Source organism: Chanos chanos, chromosome 6 (genome assembly GCF_902362185.1).
Source record: "Chanos chanos chromosome 6, fChaCha1.1, whole genome shotgun sequence".
Taxonomy (NCBI): domain Eukaryota; kingdom Metazoa; phylum Chordata; class Actinopteri; order Gonorynchiformes; family Chanidae; genus Chanos; species Chanos chanos.
This window is the reverse complement of record NC_044500.1, coordinates 39424336-39447877: the sequence shown is the minus strand read 5'-3', so window position 1 is coordinate 39447877 and position 23542 is coordinate 39424336. Positions and strand designations below refer to the sequence as shown.

At 42.2% G+C, this 23542-nt stretch overlaps 3 protein-coding genes across 4 annotated transcripts; 1 reads left to right on the top strand and 2 right to left on the bottom strand.

Annotated features, from left to right (window-relative positions):
- Nucleotides 1-501: 501 nt before the first annotated feature.
- Nucleotides 502-5850, top strand: usp49 (ubiquitin specific peptidase 49). Of its 2 annotated transcripts, none has more exons than XM_030777545.1 (7): nt 502-539; nt 1887-2017; nt 2160-3646; nt 4081-4288; nt 4493-4601; nt 5131-5336; nt 5655-5850. In XM_030777545.1, the coding sequence occupies exons 3-7, from the start codon at nt 2225-2227 to the stop codon at nt 5756-5758; spliced, it is 2049 nt and encodes a 682-aa protein (XP_030633405.1). In that variant the 5' UTR covers nt 502-539; nt 1887-2017; nt 2160-2224; the 3' UTR covers nt 5759-5850. The 2 variants fall into 2 exon arrangements, with proteins under 2 accessions (XP_030633405.1, XP_030633404.1); XM_030777544.1 differs by lacking the exon at nt 502-539 and adding an exon at nt 843-905.
- A 4043-nt stretch (nt 5851-9893) lies between these two features.
- On the bottom strand, nt 9894-12158 carry tmcc2 (transmembrane and coiled-coil domain family 2). Its single transcript, XM_030778347.1, has 4 exons — nt 11751-12158; nt 10788-11383; nt 10555-10690; nt 9894-10193 (listed from the first exon to the last, which is right to left on the bottom strand). The coding sequence occupies exons 1-4, from the start codon at nt 12156-12158 to the stop codon at nt 9894-9896; spliced, it is 1440 nt and encodes a 479-aa protein (XP_030634207.1).
- Nucleotides 12159-17395: 5237 nt separating this feature from the next.
- On the bottom strand, nt 17396-18439 carry cdkn1a (cyclin dependent kinase inhibitor 1A). The gene is given in 3 exon segments (XM_030777880.1): nt 17396-17783; nt 17994-18402; nt 18404-18439. Coding segments are annotated over 3 exon segments (501 nt in total). The 3' UTR covers nt 17396-17727.
- Nucleotides 18440-23542: the final 5103 nt, after the last annotated feature.

The window sequence follows — 23542 nt, the reverse complement described above, 5'->3', positions numbered from 1 at the left end:
GAGCCCTCCATTTTCCAATCAAAAATATTTTAAACTCAATAATAAAAATATTGACTCGACCTCTTTTGTTTTGTTTTCTTTCCTTTTCTTTTGTTTAATAAACATCCATATCATGCATCCTTCAAAAGTAAAGTTTTGTAGCATATTCTTTCTGAAGTTTTGTGAAACTGCGGGGAACGTGACAATGTCCCGGCACACTGAAATGAATTTGACAAGTTTCCTCTCAAAATAACTCGAGTGACTATTGTAACATTGAGTAGACTGTAGTTTTCGAAATAAGCGAAATGTTACTCAAGGACAATGTTTACACACGGCAGTAACCGTATTCACAAATCACAGGTTCCTAATCTTGTACCGGTAAATCTGTGGGCCCCCACCCTCTGAAGTCGAAGACGTGACCGACGTACTGTTAACCAATAAGAGTCAAAGTTTTCCGGAAGATTGATTACTTTGAAACCAATCAGAGCGACGGGTTTGTAAAACCAGGCTAGTTTGGTTGACCCGGGATCTGTGACAGCTCGCGCGTGCTGATGATGGCGGTAAATAAAACCATATACAAATCTAAAACGACGAAAAAACATCACACTTAGAGGCTTTTAGTCTTTGAACAAAGTAAATGCAGATGGTTGTCGGTTATTGTCGACGGAGTGAGTACTGAACGTTTTAAAGTTGTAGATTGACCCTATTCGGTGTTTTAGAGGATCTCTGACTTTAATCTAGGTTGACCTCCTGGTGTTTTGTTTAAAGATTTAAACAAAAGTTGATTTGTTAAATATATTTCACATCCCCGTGACTCTGTCGAAACATCACCATCCGAAGATTTGTCTCAGCGTTTTTAACGACTAAAAGCAAAAGTTTTCGTGAGAAATTTCAGCAGGGTTGGTCTACGAGTGCTCTTTGTTCTGGTAAGTACTATAGCACAGCTTAGCTGGTTAGCTTACTAGCTATTGATTGTCGGCATTGTCTTTTAAAAGAGGAAAACACCGGCAAACAGATTAGCGGACAGCTAGCTGGGAAGGACAATATTGTACGCGCATCATAAACAATCATGACCTTGTCGGTGAGTGGAAGTCGGCGAGGTTAATGTTATCATATCGAATAATCCAAAAGATGGTTAAACTACAATAACATGGCTAGCCTAAGCCACGTAGTTTCTTAGAAGCTAGCTACAAGTAGCCACTCGCTAGCTGTACTTGCTAATTGACTGAGCTTGCTATTACTGAAGACGACAGACCAAGCGAGATTAGTTAACAGTCTATCACACACAGACGAGAAGTTAACCATCCAGTAACGACCTAAGTAATTTACAGAAATTATCTCACGAGCTACATAGAAACTATAGTTATCATGCTGACACATTTAATTCTCAAAAGACTAGACACAAGTTAAAGAATTGATTAGCAAAGTAACGTCAGCCATCGCGGAGGCATTGTATCATATTCATTTGTGTAACACAGCTAGCTAGCTGATTGTCTCGTTGCTGGTTAGCTACTGATTTTACAAGCTCGTGGTAAATCTGGGGCTGAATGCCAGTTCGACTCTCAGTAAGTCGAAAACTTCGTGTCCGCGCGCAGTTTGTTCTCAGAAGAGTTCTTGGCGTACTTTCTGTTTATTCTCTTTCAAAGTTTAACCTTGCTTCATCCAAATATCCTGTACTACTGAAAACCAGCGCAGTACCACACTTGAAGACAATCGGAAAGTAGTAAATTCTATCGTGTAGATTCTATTATTATTATTATTATTATTATTATTATTATTATTGTTGTTATTATTATTACTGCACTGTTGTTCGATGGATAATAGGATGGGATAGGATGTTATTACCTTTAAACACGCAAGCTTTTAAACGAACATACGCACTTTAACTCTGCAGTTTTCTTCCACAGAATGCTGGAATGACTGCCATGCCGTCGACTTAAGGAGAGTACAGTAATTCGGACATTACTGTGACAGTTTTTTTTTCCAGGTGTGATGGTGCCCTCATGTATGTCAAAGTATATTCAAAACCCTTTTTACAGTAAGTTTGTTTTCAGATTTCTGCAGCTTATTGCACTATGCTCATTTTTGTTTTGCACATTTTGCACAAGTTGTTTTTTTAATATATATACATATGTTCATCACAAGTTCATTTTTAACATGCTTGACCTCCTTCACACTAGGATGAGCTGGCTCATGACCCAAGGCAGAGCATCCTGACTCTGAGAGCACATGTGCATCCGAACCGATGGAGCGCTGTAAGCATGTGGGACGCCTCCGGCTGAGGCAAAACCACTCCATATTAAACCCTCAGAAATGGTGTTGTGTGGACTGCGAGACCACGGAGTCTGTGTGGGCTTGCCTCAAGTGCTCACACGTGGCCTGTGGCCGCTACATGGAGGATCACTCCCTCAAGCATTACCAGGAATCACACCACCCATTGGCCATGGAGGTGCGAGAACTGGATGTCTTTTGCTTTGCCTGCGGAGACTATGTACTAAATGACAATGCAGAGGGGGACCTCAAGCTCCTCAGGGGTGCCCTATCCACTGTGCGAAGCCCTGGTCAGCGCTCCCTGCGCTCATCAGCAGGAGAATGCTCCCTCCGGCCAGGGGAGACTGGCAAGGACAGCGTGGCAGTGCGTCCTGCCATGACAACAGCCTTGTGGCACAGGAGGAAGGTGCTTCTAAGCAAAGCGCTGCACAGATGGAGGAGTCGACACGCGGAAGAGCAGCGAAAACGCGACCAGAAGCAAGAACAGGAGAAGGAGGAGCTCCGACGTCAGCGCAAGGAGGTGAAGAAGAGGCTCATGGGAGAGCTGGCCAACGTCCCGCCCAGAAAGAGTGCTCGACTCCTCACTCAGGCACCCCGTACCGCCCTATCCCTCATCCCTCGCAAGTTTCGTGACCCTCCGGACCGCGTTCCACCTCCTTCAAAGCAGCCGCTTTTGCCCCTTTCCAACAAGCCTCCTGGTAACGCCGGGACTGGTAAAATGCGCAGGTATCATGTGTCTCAGTCAGCCCGACGTCGTAGATTAGCGCCAGGTGTTACAGGGCTGCGTAACCTCGGAAACACCTGCTACATGAACTCAATCCTACAGGTGTTGAGCCACCTGCAGAAATTCAGGGAGTGTTTTCTCACACTGGACCTTTGTGAGACAGAGGAGCTACTGGCCAAAACCAACCACTCACAGGGGGTTAAAGGAGTAGCAGGGGCCGTAGTGGGCAATGCCAGCGCTCTCACTTGCTCCCTGGGACGTGTGGGGAAGGCGGGAGCCGGGGGGTTGTCCGTAGGGAGCAAGCATAGCGTTCCACCCAGCCTGAGCGCGGCAGAACTTGTCCAGCCCAAGGAGCCGCGTTCCTCCTCCCGCCAGCAGATGTCATTGTGCCACGAGCTGCACACACTCTTCAGGGTCATGTGGTCGGGTCGCTGGTCTTTGGTGTCGCCCTTCGCGATGCTGCATTCGGTGTGGAACCTGATTCCGGCTTTTCGCGGCTACGACCAGCAGGACGCGCAGGAGTTTCTGTGTGAGCTGTTGGACAAAGTGCAACAGGAATTGGAGTCAGACGGCAACAAGCGCAGGATCGTCATCCCCATCACACAGAGGAAGCTGTCCAAGCAGGTGCTAAAGGTTCTCAACACCATCTTCCACGGGCAGCTTCTCAGCCAGGTAATGACCAAGACTGTGTCCTGCTCATTTCGCATCAAGCATCAGTAGGCATCACTAGCACATTTCAGCTGAATGCAATAGAGATCGAATAAACTCGGTAGGCCTTTAGTTTCCAGCGTCTCACTTGGGTGAAGTTTCTGTGGCCTAGTCTTTCAGATCCACTCTGCTGTTATAGGACAGTAACTTTCACTGTCTGTACAGGAAGTAGGTATGTGATAATGAACGTGGCGCTTTCATGTGGCCAGATTTCAGTTACGATGCAAAGAGATGAGTAGTTATGCTACATAGATGCTTTATCTGTGTAAATTATCTCACGCTTACCGATAATGACGCTCGTGTCAAATGGCGTGCACCCGGACAATCTTAAAACAACAAAGCTCAGCCTAAGTCCTGTTTTCACCATTGTGTCTGTGGTCTTACTGTGGTCTCTCTAGGTCACGTGTCTGTCCTGTAAGCACAAGTCGAACACGGTGGAGCCTTTTTGGGACCTGTCGCTGGAGTTCCCTGAGCGCTATCACAACATAGAGAAAGGCTCTGGCTCCATGATGTGCCAACGCAGCTGCTCACTGACTGAGATGTTGGCTAAGTTCACTGAGACTGAGGCACTGGAGGGCAGTATCTATGCCTGCAACTACTGCAACAGTCAGTACCAAACTACCCACCATCCACTCTCCACACCGTGTTCAAATATCCATCTACCAGTGACTCATGTAGGAGTTTAATGCCTGATCAAAATATCTGATAAGCATAGCGAATATTCTGAATGCTTACCGATGGCTCTTAGAACTTTTAGCATTAAGTTCCGTAACCTTCTCTCCTAATACATGCGTGCGCTTTGTTTGACAGGGAAGAGACGGAAGACATCTCACAAGCCTTTGTCTCTGACGGAGGCCTGTAAGCAGCTGCTGATCTATCGTTTACCTCAGGTTTTGCGGCTGCACCTCAAACGCTTTCGGTTCGTCCTCTGACCTTCTCTTGATATGACTTTATCCCATAGATCCCAGTGAGAAGCAAATGTTGCCTTTAAAACCGTGCCGTAAATGTTCAATCCCAACCACTGAGAGTGTGCATATGGTGCCCTTTGCTCCTGGCACCGTCTCTGACATTATAAGCCACGTCTGCTCCTCTTATTCTGTTGAATAAGTTGCTTTGTCTCAAGTGTTTCTGAGAGTTTGTTGGCCTTTAGAGGATCATTAAGAGCAATATCTTAACTCCATTTGTGCTTTGCCACATTTTTGCTGTCAGCTATATTTGTATCATTTTATAAATCTCTCTGTGCGGTCGGGAGCTTTGGATAATAACATTTGCATTCCATTGCCACCTTATCCACAGGTTTCTCTCAGTTTGCCCGCAGATTATCGTAGCTACTTTAAAGATTCATTCATAGTGTCCTTGGCAGTTGGCTGTTTTCCGTTTCTCACTCGTGCATGTCGTTTTAATCAAATGTTCCTTGTTTTTTCCCCCCATCTGTGGCGCCGTTACAGATGGTCAGGACGAAACCACAGGGAAAAGATTGGTGTTCATGTGGCATTTGACCAAGTTTTGAACATCGAACCCTACTGCTGCACCGACTCTGCCTCGTCCCTTCAGAGAGAGGGCTTTGTATACGACTTGTCTGCTGTAGTCATGCATCATGGGAAAGGTTTTGGCTCAGGGCACTACACCGCCTACTGCTACAATACAGAGGGTGGTGAGTACGCTCATGTTTCTTCACTGGAAGGGGAATTTGTTAGCGTAATTGTGGAGATGTGATTTAGTTAGGGGTATATTTGATTTTAAGTTGAGTACGACTGCAAGCCGCATTTCACCCGGAGGACCGCCGCGGAGAATATTAGACCTTAGCTCCAGTGTTGTTAAATGCCACGTTGCTGTTTTTTTTTTTTTGTTGTTTTTTTGTAGCTCGACTTTCAAAGAGACAGCGCTCATCTTTGAAGGTAGCTGTTTGTATTGCCATGTGTCAGTAATATAGACTGTTGGTGGTAACCTTTCATCTTTTGTGTATCGCTAGGTTTCTGGGTTCACTGTAACGACTCGGAGATGAACGTTTGCAGTGTGGAGGAGGTGTGCAACACTCAGGCATACATCCTGTTCTACACACAAAGGTCGACTTAAGACCTCTCTCTCTCTCTCTCAGATCTTCGCAAAGACACGGCTGCAAACAACCAAGTCTGTAACCTGCCATGAACAGCGAGATTCAGACCTACCTCCTGTTCTCCACCAACACGTTTGCCCAGGGCATTTTAGGACCAACCTATGCACCCTGACTTGACCTTTTTTTTTTTTTTGTTTCGAGGGAAGGTCTGTTTGAGCAGGGATCGCATAGCGAGTACATCCAAGCACCTGTGTAGAGTTCTACTCCGTGAACAGAATGCTATGGTAAAGTGGCATCCACTTCGTGTGAGAGCCTGCGGAAAGGAGGGGGGAAAAAAAACAAAAAAAAAAACGAACGGTTTAGAGATGACTGACATATGAAACAGTGCAGCTGTTATGTGGCATTAGCTTCATAATCACGATTTTAGTCCAATGTTGGACCGGGAGGCACCTGTACTGTTGTTGAGGAGGGGTGTGGATGGAGGGGACCATGTGAATGAAATTTGAATGTTAGAACAGTTTGACGCTCATTGTTGTGGAGCACGTGAGAGCAATATATTAGTGACATCATGACAGGAAATCAAAAAACAAAATCAGGAATTCTTCAACTTTGTTATACAGTTGTTTTCTACAGTGCTGTTTCTATTTGGGTTGTAAACTCTCTACGAGGTAATCAGGAAATATTACATTTGCTGTCCTATGAATCAAATCGGGGGTGGGGGAGGGTTGGGGAAGAAAAATTCATTTACACAACTTGTAAATGACAAAACAATCTAATGACGATGAATGTCTTTTTTTTTTTTTTTTTTTTTTTTAATTACTTTTTTTTGTTGTTTTGTGGAGAGAACTGACTACAGGGGTCAGTTGCTGGCCTCTGACCTTCGACCTTTGTCGTGTATTGTGAGAGCACCTGTTAACTCAATGATCACATGGGATTTGCCTGACAATAGTGATTAAAAGTTCTACAACGTAACCGTCCTATTTCTTGTGTTTATTTCGTTATGGGTTACGTAAACCACTGTTTTTGAGCTCACTGAATTCCTTGCAAGTCTTTACCATAGAATGTCTCCCCACATTCAATATACATTATACCAACCAATTTACAGAATACTCCCGCTTTTCACCATCATTACTCACTGACTATAACCAAAACTTCATACTTCATCATCTTTGCCCACTGACTATAACCAAATCTTCATATTTTGACAACTGAGGAAGTGTTTGAGCTCTCTAGACGTTTCCTAAGCATTGAGAAGCCTTGAATCCTGTAACAGATGGTATAAAACACAGCATAGACAGTGATCTCTGAAAGAAATCACTTCAGTTGCAGGAACCTGAGTGTTTGTAGACCTAGCAAGTGAGACAGTTGTAAATGTGTATGGAGTGCTGAAGGTGAGACTGGTACTGGATTTATCCTTAGCTGGATTTGTGTTCAGCAATGAGGTGTTAGCTGTCAGGTTTTTCAGTTGAGTTTGTATTTGATGAACAAGGCTAAACTGTGTTATTGTGTGTCTTATAAACACAGTTTACTCTCACTCCAGTCTTTCCCAAATTATTGCTGAGGAATGCATGAGTGCTTCTTAATATAATCGTTTATTAGTCTAATGTTTAGATTACAAAACGGAATTACTTAACCAGTAATGAACATATGTTCGCCACCAGATGTCGCCATTTTGCAGAATCTCTTATTACACTATATTAAACTGCAGCTGCTGCTTGTTGAATAAGTATTTTCTGCTGTAGAGGCGTGAAGTGAGAACATGCACAAAGCAACCGCATTTCTTCTTTAATATGTTTAAATACTCGACAGTTAAAAGGCCATTAGTTACTGTAAAAGAGGGAATTAAGTATTAAAAATGTATCAAGCCTATTTTTATGAATGTAATTAATTTTTTTAGTGCTCGTACTTTAACTCAAGAGCATTTTTAAAAATGTTTCCTCTTTTAAACAAATTACAAAGAAGAGTTTTTCTTCAAATTGGCAAATTATGCAACAAATACTCAGCATGAAGCTTGGAACTGTGACAGTCATATCCCAGTCCGAAGATTTTGAACACACCATTGCATACATCTACAAAGCAAAATCTTCAAAGTCTGTTGGGTATTTTTACTCTTGCTCAGGATCTTTATGTCTGTATTACTTTCGCTGAAAAGCAGGAGTTCATTACTTTTTTCAACCCCCAGCATTTTACACCTATGAATTTACAACACCATGACTACACTGGGTAGTTATCCCACACTGAAATTTTAGTTTCTATATATGTTTTTAAGAAGATTAAATTAGGAATTGTCAGCTGTCTCGAATTGGCATTTCTTTGTTTTGTGTCACCATCATTTCAAATCTGTACAACCTAAACTGCTTTTTGTGCTTATAATGCCGTGAGATTAGCAGATGTGAGAGGGGAGCAGTTAAGTGTGAGTAATGGTATAATCCAGGGGGGGATTAGTGAATGGACATGGAGTTGAATTGAAGCTGATGTATTTAGCCTGCTCATGTCCCAGAGCTATGAACAGTGGATTACTGAAAATGGTGTTCAAGGCATGCAGTGAGGAGCACGCATTCTCTCCTTATCCACGCCGAAGACGTAAAGTTTCTGTTTGAAATAGATGTCTTGATCATTTTGTTCGAAAAACGCAACATTGATTTTCTTGCTTATGTCGGTGGTGGAGAGAGAGAGAGAGCGCTAGCTGGGTCATATTTGCCTTGTTAAACTGGACATTCCATTTGGAAAAACAACTTGAAAAATCTATGTGCTGAGCGGATGTTGCATGTTGTAATTGGTGCATGTCAGTGTTCGATGCTTTACAGTTAGTGATCAATAGAGCAGAATGAGACCTTAAACACGTGTAGTTTAAAACTTTAAAACGCCAGATCATCTTCTGATAGGAATGTGGTGGAACATAAAATAATACGCTCTCTATTTATCTTCACTTTCACAATAGATTTCCTATGTAAACTCCCTGACGGTGAAGAGATTGTTCAAAATCTCTGTGATGTTTCACATCAAAATCAATCACAACATTAGACATCCTAGAAATACTTTTTAATAAGAAAACAGTGGAGATGTGATGGATTGAGCAAACTGGGTAGAAATATGAAGCAATTGTCATACATGCCAGTGAACTGAATTTCACATAGACTCTATGATGCATTGTAAGACACAACAACTGTGAATATAAAATAGCACTGATGAATGGGTTTACTTATTGATTACTGAGCAGTAGTGATTAGTTGTTTTTTTTGCCATTTCATTCTCTAATATCACTTTATGGTACATATAATAAAGAAAAATGACAAACAGGTACCTTTTTTTTCTCTCCTCATAAAATATCTCTAAGAACCAATGATTAAAAAAGCATGACACAAGTTCCAACTTATTGTGTAGAAACAACAAATGAACACTGATGCGAATTCATGTCACTGAGCCAAAATGAGCTCAACTTTGCTGGAATGTTCTCTATGGCAAGTTATAGCATCACATTTACTGTAAATATATGAATGCCAGTGTGGAGGCATGCATAAACATGTACAGTATGGAAACATTCTGTCCAAGAACCAAGCTGCATTTCTCTTAAACATGTTCGTGCTATATTACTGAGAAAATGCAAATAGGGAATACAACCAGCCATAATGTAACTTTAAACAATCGTTGGATTAAAGCAAAATGTGAGACAGTTCTTTTTCAACAATTTGAAACAAGAAAAAAAAAGAACATAGATTCTATGAAAGAATGTTCTAGTGGCCAAAGTGACAGTTGAATGCCAGCAGAATTTGTGACAGACAAACATACTTAACTCTAGCAACCAGGCAGTTATTTTGCCAGCTACTATAAACATCTGAACCGCTCCAAAGCCTTGACAAATCACTATGAATCCAATCCCAATTTTGTAAGCCCATAAAAGGCGATCACATATGCCTACACCACCAACAGATCATCTATAAGAAAATGCGTTGTTGACCGTACTGTTCTGTCTTCACCCCAAAAAAAAAATGATTGGATGACAAAGTGCAATGTTATGTATCACAGTCATTCTGTTCTCATTGAGAGTCCTGGGTGTCTCTCAAGTTGTGCGACATGTCATGGTTGGGGGCTCAGGTCTCCTGCTGATGGAGGGGCTGGGGAACTGAGAGTGACCCTAAGCCACTCTGAGCAGGCTCAGCTGGGCAGAAGCCACAGCTCCAAAAAGTCCCAGTGTTTCCACAGCGTCACTAGAAAGACGGCCAGAAGTACAGTGGCAACGACCCTCGCACGAGTCTTCATCAGTGGGGTGATGAAATTAGCCATGGTGGAGACAAAGACCAGCAGCACAGCCATGAGGGCTAGGATGACATTAATGAGCTTCCCTAGTAGGGCACGGGCATTAGCATTCTCCACCCCCTCCAGCTGCACCACCTGCTGCTGTTGCTGCTGTAGCTCCAGCTTAGTTATGCGGGTCAAACATGACTCCACCGCCTCCTGCATATACAATTTCCAAACAACAACGACAACAACAAAAACAACATTAAAGTGCTTGCAAGCTTTCATAAATATTGTTTTGTGGGGTTTTTTTTACTCCACTATAAAAAATACAGTAAACCTAAATGTATTCACCCAGTGGACTACGGTACTAATATTATATAGTAAGTAAGTTATGGGTCTCAAAACCATAGCTGGCACTGTTTTTTTTTGAGGGGGGGGGTTCTTTTATCTAGTGTTTTTCTAGTGTCACCACGTATGTTTCTAATTTTAGTTCCTCAATAAAGATCTCAAGCTAATACTACTGAATTATTCAGTTACTGTTTTACTTTCGTTCTTTCTTTCTTTCTTTCTTTCTTACCTGGATGTCTCTTGCTCTCTCGTAAGACTGGTAGGCCACCTTCTCCTCCATGCTGGCCAGCTCCTGTTTCAGGTTGGTCATTTCATTCTGATGTAGCTCAGTCAGATCATTCAGCTGCTCTTCCAGACGCTCATATCTGGATGACAGAGCAAAAACATCAAGATGACCTCATCTGTATGTCTCTGTCCCAAACGCTCTGATTTAAGAGAACCCTATGGTTAAGGTTGGTTTACCTGTATCTCTCCTCTTGTAAGCACTGGGTCATGTAAGAGTAATCGCTTTGCAGCTGAGTTTTCATATCATCTATGGCGTCCTCCATCTGGGCTTGGCTGGCCTTGATCTCCTGTAGACCCTCCAGGAGGGCATCCCAGGAACTATGATGATGGTGGTGGTGACCATCTAGTCTAGGGCTCCCTATGGCTTGGCCCAGGCCTGACATTGCCCCTCCACCAGCCCCACCTGAGTTACTACCAGCTCCAGAACCAGAGGTGGCACTGGAGCATTCGTCATCGCTGCCGTATTTAGGGCTGGAGACGAGGGTGGCACTACCGCTGAGTGCCCGGGGCGTTTCTTCAGGGTGCCCATCCTCCAAGGTGTCTTTCAGGTGAGCGATGTTGTCCGCGCTGCCGAATTTGTTGCGGATCAGGCTGGCAAATTCTCGGGGCTTGGACACCACGGCGGTGTGGGTGAGAGCGGAGACTCCTCCCTTTACCCCCTCCACTACTCCTCCTCCGAAGCCACTGATCCCAGCCCTCATGTTCGCCCCCACGTCCTTCAGACCCTGCTGCATATCCCTCAGGACATCCTTAGGCTGACGAGCAGGGCCATTCTAGAGAGGATAACGAGAATCGAAGTCAGTCCACAGGAAAAAAAAAAAGAAGAGCAAAGCTTATCAATATGTAATTTTAAAATCTACTGGACAGTAAATATTTTAGCACGAAGACATCCACCGCATACATCCAAGAGATTATAATAAGGAAATAACTGAATGAGATTGTGCTTCATCACACAAACACAGACTGACAAAAACAGCCAATTAGCTTTACCAGCCTACATCGTGAACCTCCCAGAGGTACTGCTGAACCATGAAAGACCCGGCCATGCGGAAACTTAAGCGTTGTCATCATACAGCTAAGCAACAAGTGTCATTTCAATTCAGTAAGCTTTTCAGCCGGGACGTACACATACCAACACACCTGTTCGATCTCTTTGAGCTTTTTGTGGTAGTGCTCCAGTTTCTTGTGCAGGTGCGCAATGGTCTGAGCAGATTTTTGGTTCTTCTTCTCAAACACCTGCTTGATTCGCGAGGCCTGTTGTTTGTCGGCATTGTGGGCCAGTTTCAGGTACTCTGCCACGTTATCGTCGCGTGCTTCCTGCTCCACGCGGATCTGCTCCGTGATCTTCAGGATCTTCTGCTGCAGGTGCTCCAGGGCAGCACGCGTCCTCTGGAGTTCGCCGGCTCCCTCCGGCCCCGCGTCCACGCTGATGTTACCGTCCGAGCCTCCATGGCTGGTCGAGGGAGGCAGGCCTAATGTAGACACCTCACTCTTATCCAGCTGAGAGAAGGTAGAACAGAGCGGGGAGAGAGGAGACGACACACTCATTGTAACACCTGTTAGTTATTAATCAGTCTGAGCACAGGGCTATAGCGGGCACTGACTGGTATGCAACCAAGCATGCGAATGAATAAAACGCCCATGTGCCTGTCTAAATAAAGCATTGATGGGCCTGACTCTTACAATGCCACCTCATTAGCTTCATAAACTGCTCGGTAAACTGACTGCACCATTCAGTTTTTAGCATTCACAACTAACAAGGGATTAACAAAGCCAGGCCAGTGTAATGCAAAATAACAGAGTCACAGTTTCGCTGAGCTACACACACAACGCTTAGAAGGTAGATGATTTAAAAATGGCCAAAAACACACACTATGTTTATCAACACTCAGGTCTTCCTCAGGCAGTGCTAACAGTTGTAAGTGATGATAATTGCCATAATGGCAGGTTGTCAAGATGTCATATACAGCGCAAAGAAGCAGAGAAAATTACATCCAATTAAAGTTTAATCATATAATCCCACCATGCATAAAAATACAAATATTATGAACAGTTTGACGCCACTGGTCAAAGTAAGGCAATTGACAGAAATATCTGTGTCAAAAGAGCAAATGAAACATGTATTTGTTTTCATTTGCATGTGAAATGTGATAAAACTAACTATCACAATAACACAACTCACAATATCAGTATTAACAACAAAAAAACTCAAAGACTCATTGCAATATTCAAAAGAATAACATTTTTTCACCATCAAATTCTTCTTTCAAACTGTCAATAAATTCAGTGCAACAAAACAGTATCAGAACCAAAACAACATATCAACCAGATATTTTTTTTTTCTATCGGCCAAACATCCGAAGGCACCGCTGTACGAGGGGAGCTTCTATTTGAGCTCAGTCATAGTGTTTCATGCCCTCAGAGGTGGTTTGTTGTGGTTAACTGTTACACCCCTCTGCCATGGCAGACATCACAACATATCATCATCTGTGGCAATGCACCAGAAAAGCTGGAAGGAAAGACAGGCTAACTAAGGCCACAATAAAGGAAAGCAACTCCCCCACCATTAAATAAAACACAACTGTCCTCATTTATCTCACTAGGCAAATGTGGACATGATCTTGTTTTATTAGCATCTGAGAGTCTCAGATGAGCTTGAGAGCTCTGTGCTATGATCCACAGGCAAAGCAGACGACATTTTTAGAAAGTAGGTTACAATGAAAAGCCAGGCTGTGCTGAGTGGACTATAACGCAGAAACCGTGGCAAGCATTGTAACAGAAGGGCATTTCATCGATTTGTTTTCCACGAACCAAATTATGAGGATTTTATCTAGTGACAGACTGTATGGGGAGATCAGTGAGGAGGAAGCCATGCACAATGCCTTCTCTGCAAAACACAAACACACACACACATACACACACACAGAGGAAACAATGGCTGCTGTCCAAGTCCGGTGGTGGAAGAGGAAAAGCAGGGTCTCCCCCCTCCCCCCCCAAAAAAATAAAGAATGAATGACGGATTCACCGCAGAGAGATGAGAGATGATAGGTGGTTATTGCGTCAAAAAAAATTTGGTGCTGACTTCACACATGTAAACCGTAAACACGGGGGAAAAAATGGACGTGATGATGGAACATGGATGGTGAAAGAAAACAGAGAGAAGAAAAAAGGAACCGGTGCGACGATAAGATTAATTTGGGAACCATACCATACTGTTTAATCCAGGATTGGAAGTGGCACTGCAGGTCTGTGTACGAGGCCCATCCTTCTCTCCGTTACCACCCCTTCCCCCTCCTCTCTACCCCTCTCTTTCAAGCACACAAGACTCCCCCTCCCCAAATCTTCTCTCTCTCTCTCTCTCTCTCTCTCCCTCTCTCCTTTCCCCACACTTAGCCTATCACTCTATCTAAGTCTGATGTGCCACTGTTTACAGCAAATGCATCTATGTCTGAGGCTCCAGTAACCCATACCTCTGTCACCCTCTCCCAGTGCCTGTGTAATCTTCGCCTTTCACTCGCTCTCTTTCGCTGACTGCGTATTTGCTTCTGTGCAGTTCTGTCTCTGCCCTCAGACTAAGCGCAAATGCTAGCGGTCCAGCTTTATTACGGCGCTGCCTACTGAGCCACATATGATGGAAGCAAAGAGAGAGAGGGAGGGAGGGAGAGAGAGAGAGAGAGAGAGAGAGAGAGAGGGGGGGGGGGGCGGGGGCAGCTTAGCGCACGCGTGCAGGTGCCTCTCTGAGCTCAGATTGAAAAAACTGAGGGGGGGGGGGGGGGGGGGGGGGGGGGGGGAAGGGGGGAGGGTGCATGTGCCTGTGCCATTATGGCCCTCTCATCCGTTTTAAACCTCTGACACACACCACACACATCCTCTTGTCCATTTTTTTTTCAGGGTGGGGGGGGGGGGGGGCGGTTGGGGGTTGGGGGCTGCCGTTGGGTGAGGGGCTCTGTTGCTTTGTAAAGCTGCTGGGAGACCGCGGGGGATGGAGAGCCCAACAAAAAGCAACCAGCTCTCACTCCGCACTCCCCTTGATCCGCTGGCCAAAACGATAATATCCGAACACAGAAAACTTCACTTATCACGAGCTATGCCTCAGCTAAAAAGATAATGCCGCGGCCAGATGTACTCGCCACGCGGGCGTTTTTCACGATGCTCTCTGATCTGCGCTCAGATCTCTCAGACCTAGAGGAGCTGGAGCTGTAGGGACGATGGTGCTATTTGTGTGTGAAATGCATGAAGACTTCTGTACGGGGGAGGGGATAAGACTATCAGCTCCTCTCAGATACCAGGACATTCCCAGCACAGGGAGGGGAGGGGAGGGGAGGAGAGGAGAGGAGAGGGCTACAGGCAAACCAATATGAGGATGTAAACAAGAGTGAGAGACTGAAAAAATGCTGTCGTCATCATCCTAGCAACCCGCTAAACAACAAGTAGGTCATTGTGCCTCAGAGAAAACTGGCATCTGTCTGGGGTGTTTCTCGGTGTCCACGGCGCGGCTTACGCTGAGTGAGCCCTTGATTAGCCAAAAAAAAAAAAAAAAAAGCACCTAAATTCATTGCTGTTGACTAAGATTTTTGCTGTTTGGTTTCTGGTATATGACATCATCGACGACTTGGATACAGCTTACTTAGGAATCGTTAATACAGTCAAAGCATGCATTCTCTGTGCTACCACACAGAGCTTCCAGACTTTAATATTTTAAAAATATTTTACGCTAGAATGTTTTGCAGTACATTTACTGAGTTATGCTCAAAAAAGCGTTGGTTAGTTGACCAGTTTTATCAGACCTTTTAGCATTCACACCTAATCACAATCCCTCTGGTCCCATTTCATCACCACTATTCTAATCTGATACCAGAAAATGCTAAATATAAAATATTTTGCAAACATAAATGTAAATTTTTTGCTAACACTGAGGTGGGTGCAACCCATAATTAACCTAAACCTGCTTCCCCCCCCCCCCTTTGTTTTGTTAAAATATCCTCTGTGGATTTCCTAGACCCAAAGCTCAAGTGTGCTTCCATAAACATCCACAGCTCTGGAGGCATCGACAGATTATACAAATATTTTTATTTATACCATACAATTACACTTTAACAACCTACAATACAACATTTATTGAACAATAAATAGGTATATACTCTTAACTCCATGACATACCACATGGTTTAGGACCCGTGCACACTAATCTATAAAGTCATAAACATATAAGTGCAATGTTAGGGGTAATGCAGGTTGGTATTAGCAAAGCATTTACAACAGCACTTTGCCTGAACCACTTCTGTCACAAGGGCAATCATAGCAGGGTCGCATTTTTGACATAACAGGCTTACATAACAGCTATGAAAACTTTCAATTTCAACTTAAAATTAATCACCTTAAAGGGAAAGCTTTACACCAAAATATTGATTCACAAAAATAGTCACATATGCATAAAACAATAAGTTTTATACATACAACTAACAAACCATAATTAAATCCGTACGACAGCCGTCAAGCCAACTGTGTGACACTGGTACATTTACTTTGTGACAGAGGGTTCAAGTAAAGTGTTACATCATTTTGTTGGGGCAATGCACAATAAACAAAGCTGTTGGTATCATTTAAAAGGTTTGCTGAGAGCTTTGATGCTGCCTGTCCCCCATCTGTCCCATAGCAGCAGAAAAAAAAAAAAAGAATAAATAATTAAAGTGGACAAATTTTTTCCATCTGACAGCTGCAGTCCAAGAACACCCTGAACATCACCCGTCACAGAACTATATATTAAAACCGACAACATGTTTGTAGCTTACTTGAAGAAAGTAGGTTTGAATAGTCATTTGAATCACCATACATAGATTTGACATTCAAACATAAAAAGATAAAGATATATTCTCGGCTACATCTTTTGTGCAATATTGCAAGATCTTTACACACTGATGAATCAGCGTAGGATCTATAAATAGACTTATTTTTCCATACAGAAATTTGAATGTCTCTGATTTTTCAATGCAACTTAAGGCCACGTTTTTTAAAAATCAACATCATGGTTTTTCTTGGCAAGATTGTTGTCCCTTCCCGGTAACTGTTCATGCAAATGGTATAGCTCTGGGTAAGATATCACATGATATTTTGTATAATGGCTTTATAATGATTTTTTTTTTTTTTTTAAATATTTGCAACGCTTGTCAAAACCGTTTTAACCTGCAGAAGCAGCCCTTAGGAATTCCAATGGGTGTATGAAAGGATAGCTGAATGCAAGCTTTGTTGCCCATTCTGTCAGCATACACATTTACATAAACAATAAAACAAGGACTTTATACAGCAAGTGCTCAAAAAAAAAAAAAAAAACAACAAAACAAAACAAAAGCTTGACAAATGATGTCAGTTTGAATCACAAACAGAAAAACATTCATATCCTAACAGTACAAAACAAATAAAGGAATATCGGAATGCTTTACCTATGACTCATACGTAAAGATTCTCTTGACACACTGTGTCACTTTAGAGCATAACAGAACCATGGTACCATAACATTAATGCTGTCTTGTGAGATTACCCTTTCATTGCAGTATTGTGATACTGACATCATATGATCGACTTCCCATATAAGTAGTCCTATTTGGTCCTTTAAGGGCCTTGTGAATGTAATATCATAGGATCCCAACAAATGATTCATTCAAAGTTCTCATGGCTGACTGATACACAACATTTAAAGCATTAAGTGCATTCAAAGTGTTTCTAAATATCAGCATACAGCAGATTTTTTTTATTTTTAATTAAAAAATTTAAGCTGTATTTAGAAATACGTTGAAATGCACACAGAAACACAAATGCTCAAAATGCCTATCTGCCCAAGGATCAGTGCCATATGTCCTCTACATTAAAAAAAAAAAGTGTTATTACACCGACAAAACACTCGTATGATGGTACTGAACCGATCAGAAAGTCACACACTGGTTAGGCTGTATGATGACTGGGATATGAAAGAGAAGCTACATTGTTTTGTGAGTGTACAAAAGTACAAGTCCTTCAGGTAAGAGTATGTACAGAGTCTGTGCAGAGTTTGGCTTCCTGAGAGAAGTAGTGTGTGTTTGGAGAGACACTGGCGGCTTCTGTTGCCTGAGGCCTCGCAGAATCACTGACCCGTTTTCCTGGGTGTGGCCACCACCCTTCTCTTCGCCTGATAGAAATCTGTGTTTAAAAAGATAACGCACAAGGCAGTTAGACACAGTCTCCGCTCAAATCATCCTCACCCTAAGTTGTTGACAATTTCATTAATACTGTTTTAAAACTCAGCGGCACATTGTAATGTTATTCGTATTAACTACAATGAGGAAAAACTAAAAAAGTGTAAGGCTTCACATGATGATATGAAGACTCAGTATAGGAGGATGTGCACACCTGTAATGTTGGTCTGTTTTCTCTTCAGCTTGTTCCTCTTCTCTGGTGTTTTTTCCAAACCCCAGTGTGAATCTCCGTACCTCTCTAGAGTGCATGGGATGTTCTCTTTACCATTGTGAGATGGCCCTGGTGAGACCTCCATTACTAAGGCAGCAGCGGAAGTCGACTCAGCACCTCTGACTCGAGGCAAATCTCCTACCATGCACGAGCGGTACAAAGCTGGCACCTTGACATCTGGGACTCCTTCCCACTGGAAGTCGCCTCCCTCCAGTGGTTTTTCAGTGACAAAGTCAAAGCCCCAGCGATTTGAAGCCTCCTCTAGGTCTTTCTGCAGCGCGTTATTGGTATTTCTAGCTGCAAACTGCTCACGATCCACAGGCCCGAAAAGGTTTCGTCTTGTCGGCCCGTTTTCCCAGTGACTTTAAAATGCGCTTGAATGAAGACATTGTTCCACACTGCAGAGAGGGATGAACAGTCATTCATTTGATACCTGACATGTTGTCCGAGATTGTGTAGTTACTGTGGCAAAGTTCCTATGACAATCTTCATTTTAATGACAAAATATCTATTATTAAAAGCTATTGGTTAACAAACAACACTATTGTGCAGCAGTTCCTCAAAAACTAAGTGCCAGAGCAAAGTTGAGGGAGAAAATGAACCAAGTAAAAACACAATACATTCATAATCGTTTGACTAATTTCACACAATTACACAAACTAAACAGAATAACTATAACAGATTTTAAATGCTCTCAAACTCACCATATTGACTACACACAGCTAGCTCATAAACCGTCTGATTCTTTCACACTGCCTATGCTCAGAGTCAAGTGCCCAGTTTTCATAAAGCTCCACTATTTAAAGGCCAGCCACCAGTGACTCATGAGGCCCTTCCCTGAGCTGAAGTTTAGTACATGCCTGGACATAGCACTTCAGTAACATGTAAGGACAAGTCCTTCTATTTCACGTTGTTATAATCAATTTGTACTCTAGATGGCGCCATTTTCCTATCTTACACTGTATCTTGGTGGTTCAAACAGTGGACTCCAGTGAAAAGCCTGTATGTTTCCAAGTCATAAATTACAATAATCCATGTCTGAATTTTTCAGAGTAACAGTTATTAAAGCCCTCTGCACTCCCCGTACTATTCATCTGGATTATTATGTTCAGCTAAATCAAGTGAATGGACATTCTCACCAACTGATTACAATTTCAAACAGACAGTAGGCTAGTTCTACACGGACCATGATTCATGTTATTTAAACTACATATACATCCTTAGTCCATCCAATAAATCCTGCTGGAATTATCCTAATTCAACAGAAAATACAAAAGTAATATTTGCAGCAAACGTTCATTGTGTTAACAGGACGATTACATACATTTCCAACAGGATAAGGCAACATTATGAAACAGGTCACCTGAGGAAAAACATTCCTAAAGGGGAAACAGTGTGAAGATCTATTGTGATCTTGTGAGGAAGGGATGGGACATTTCCCACGAGCACATACAGCACATCCTTAACAAGTTGCAAAAGCCCAGCCTTGGGGCCTGTCTTCACTCCATATATTGTTGCTCCTCTTAACGCGAGGTTATAATTGCAACAGCTAATTCAGCTCGCAAAACATCTTAATGAAACACTAGCCAAAAAAGTATAATAAAAACCAAAAGAGTGAGGAATCTGTTTGGCCAAGAACTGAACGCCGTATCTGACGCTTCTGACTGTAGGGACATTTGAGGGTAATGTTATGACCCAATCTTTTGGGAATTGCCAGGAACCGGCTGACTGAGATGAGGAAAAGAACATTCTCCCCACCCCTTACTGTTCTCTCAGACTCACTGCCATGAGTCCGCGTCCTGGACTTTCTAGACCTGCCCATCAGGAGGGGTAACCAAATGGTTTCGTACCACTGGCGCTAAGTCCCCCAATGGAGGCCACACACTATGTTATAAAATCATTGTACAGAATATAAAAGGGCTCTCTAACTCATTATGAATAATTTCAACAATATCTTAAAATACTGAGATATATTTATATAGCTTTCCTCATTTGTCCGAGTCTACCTCAACTACCCTGCTTAATCACGTTAAACTGTCAAACTAATATTCCGATAAAGAAAGATATTTGCTGTCATATTATTTCTTAGTCTCCGTTCCATAATAGTGACTCTTCACACTAAGGTACAGAAATGAACTTTTAAGCAATTTTCATAAATTATATTTTATAAATCATATGCTAATTATTACGTCACCAAATCTATGCACACGACTTCTGCATTTATTACTGAACGACCAATCCAATAACCATGCTGATTTCAAGGAGAGTGACTATTGGTTGAAACTACGGGAACGTGCCGTTTTCCAAAAAAAAAAATTTCAAGACTGTGGCGGGAAGTGCTACCTGTGAATGATTGGCCTAAGACTAGAATGACACACCCCAAGCTCTGCCTACTCTAAGATTTTCTCCATGTGAGCTTGGAACTCGTGTGAACCGGTCAAGTTCAAACAAGGGTTGTCTCTGAAAGGCTTCCTTGAGTTGTAAGTTCCAGAAAAACATCTCACGGTCATACCAATAAAAACGTATTTCGAACATAAGGAACATCAAAAACAACTGATTTCTACTTTAGCAGATGTATAAAAGACAGACCAGATTTATTAATGGGGAAACGTTCAGGCGAACTTTGTGAAAATAGGGGAGACCTAATTTAGTTCATTATTCAATATGAGACGGATTCTAAACGTAAATCGATTCTAAAAGTTATTAACAGCGATTACAAAGGCTAACGACTCAGTTAATCAAGCATTTAGTAATTTTATTGCTAGAACAATATCTAAAAAACTTAAAAGTATGTATAAAAGCATGCAACTTACATGAAGAGTAGTTTATTTTTGGATCCTCAAGTGTATTATTATACCGTTGCAGAATGACGCCTCGACTGTCTCGTTGAAGACCCTTGGAAAGCTTGGAGACTGATCAACAGTTGGATAGAAAAGCACTGACTATTAATTGTTTCGTTTAACAGGGAAAGCAATTTCTCATAAGTTTAGATTTATTTATCTTTCACAGAACCTTCATAGACAGACTCTACCGCTCCTTCGTTTTAATCAAGTGTTCCTCTAAGTAGTCTCAAGTGAAGCTTTATTAACTCGGGTGGGCGTCAAAGTTCCCTTCCCGCAGACAGGCGGAGTCTATGAATAAAGCACGTGTATTTAACCCAGTAAACACATAAAGACACGTGAATTCATTTTCAGGATGACTTTCCGGTTTGAGGAAATACCAGTCCACTTCCATAAGCTCCTCCTGAACCTCCCATCTCACGAGACATTCTAACGCGTCAAACCCACTCGGAATCACATGGGTGGGCCTCCGCTGTTTTACTCATCGTAGGCCTAATTAACTCAATTACCTTACTTTCAGCCCATAACAGTAATTCGGTTATAGAGTGCAGTCTGACTTAAAATCAGTAACTGCTGCAAAAGTAGCCTGAAAATGGCAAAACTGAATGGAGACACATTGCCAGAAGAACCATATAGTTGAGTGCGCGTGTGTGTGGTTGGTGGGTGCGATTAGAGCGCTAACATTACCGCAGTATGGCATAGCAGGGTATTGACAATCACACGTGAAGAGCACCGTTCAACCCCTCCCGCAGTTTGGAGTTAGCGCCGAAATTTGAGCAAACTCCGCCCAGTACACATGTTCCTGAAGTCAGGCTTGTTTATGTCGATAACAAGGTTGGGTCTGTTCATGAGGGCAGGATCTGTGCAGCTGCTGTAGAGCAATTTGGTGAAATGTGCCTAATTGCTAGTTAACTTAAATTGCCTTTTCCCACCCAAAGCCCTCAAATTTCAGAGAATAGTGCTGCTGACTTTGTGATGCTTCTGTACTTTCACAAGTGGGATGTCTTTATGTCACTCAACTTGCAAGTTGTTCTCAAGCTCCCTAGTTTTACATTCTATCCCTTGGTCAGTTACAATTTTGTTTATTTAGCTGACATTCTTATTCCTAACAATTTACAGCTGTAACTACCTGTGTCAGAGGTCACACTCCTGCTTGTGACATAATCTTAGGGATAAGTACCTTGTTCAGGGGCACATCCATAATGACCTGTCACGCTTGGGCTTTGACACAACCCTCCAGTGTTTCGTCTATTTTCATTATAACAATGGCAGTACCTCGCAGGTTATGCTTAAAGTCACATATCTGTAACATACATTGTCTACTTTAAAACTGAGAACACATGCAAAACTAGTTTATCCTGTGAAAATTCTGCTGCGTGTGTGAGTGCATGCGGTTTGATTCAGTCGCGTTGCTTAGGGACCTAAATGCTGTCTTTCACATGTAATATCACTACTTCTGTGTTGTGCACTGCCATAATAATGTCGTTAGACTATATTTGGTGCTACTTATGGCTCAGGCAAAACCTCTGTAATTTCCTTGAAATACCAAGTACAAAAATCCTGAGCATGTAGTCAAAAGTTTCTGAATCTTAAGCAAACCTAAATTTATCGCTTTCATTTTAGTGACCAATATAAACACTCTTTCACTTGGCTGACAACTGTGTCAGTCATTAGGAGATTGCTTGTGGCTAACATTTGTGAACATATCCATGTGTTTGTCACAATATGTGAAGTCTCGGTTCCAGGAACAGCTCCCTCCATTGCTTGAGCTGGCAGAGCTCCAGGTTCTCAGAGTATTCAGAACAGTAGAACACAGACAATCTTGGGAGGGTAGGGGCCAGGATCATCCTGTTCTGAATGTGCTTAATGACTGAAGCCTGAGAGTACACAAGGTGTTGTCAGGCCATGTACAGGGGTTGTGAGGAAACCGACCTTCACTTTTGCTCAGTTTGGAACACTTGTTTGATTATTTTACGAAATATTGTACAGATTTTCATATATTGCAATTAAACTGAAATTTACCATATATTCAAGGCTGTCATACACTACTTTTTAACATAATACTATTACTTAGACATCGAATAATATTGCAAAAGTTGAATTGTTCTCTATAAATTGCCTTAACAATTAAATAGCCTATATAATCCATATACACGTGTCAAGTGATCAGACACATTAATACTAAGTTGTATATAAAACAGTGAGAACTGACAAGACATGATCAGCTTTTAAAATGTTCATCAACAAAGAAGTGTTAAAGTAGGTCGAAACAGTGTTAAAAGAGGCGGGCGGTTGTATAGTCTGTAAGTTACTGTAAGCCAGATCCCTGTAGAACAAAAAAAATGTATGTTGAGACTCATACACTTTTCACATTGTAGTTAAAGCAGTTAGAATGATGATAAATGTTTTTTAGTGTTCATTCAGCCTCAACATGTGCATTTAAATAGAAAGTGGATCTGAATGAAAACCGAGATTGTCAAATTTACACTTTCAACAACAGAAAACACATTCAAGGACGCTGAAGTGTTAATGTCTGACAGAAACATTGAATTCGATGACACACAATATTTGAGAGACATGTTGTGAGAAAACTGAGTTCTACAGGAGAGGAATTGTTAAGAGTGGTATTGGGAGCCTCACATAATAGGGATG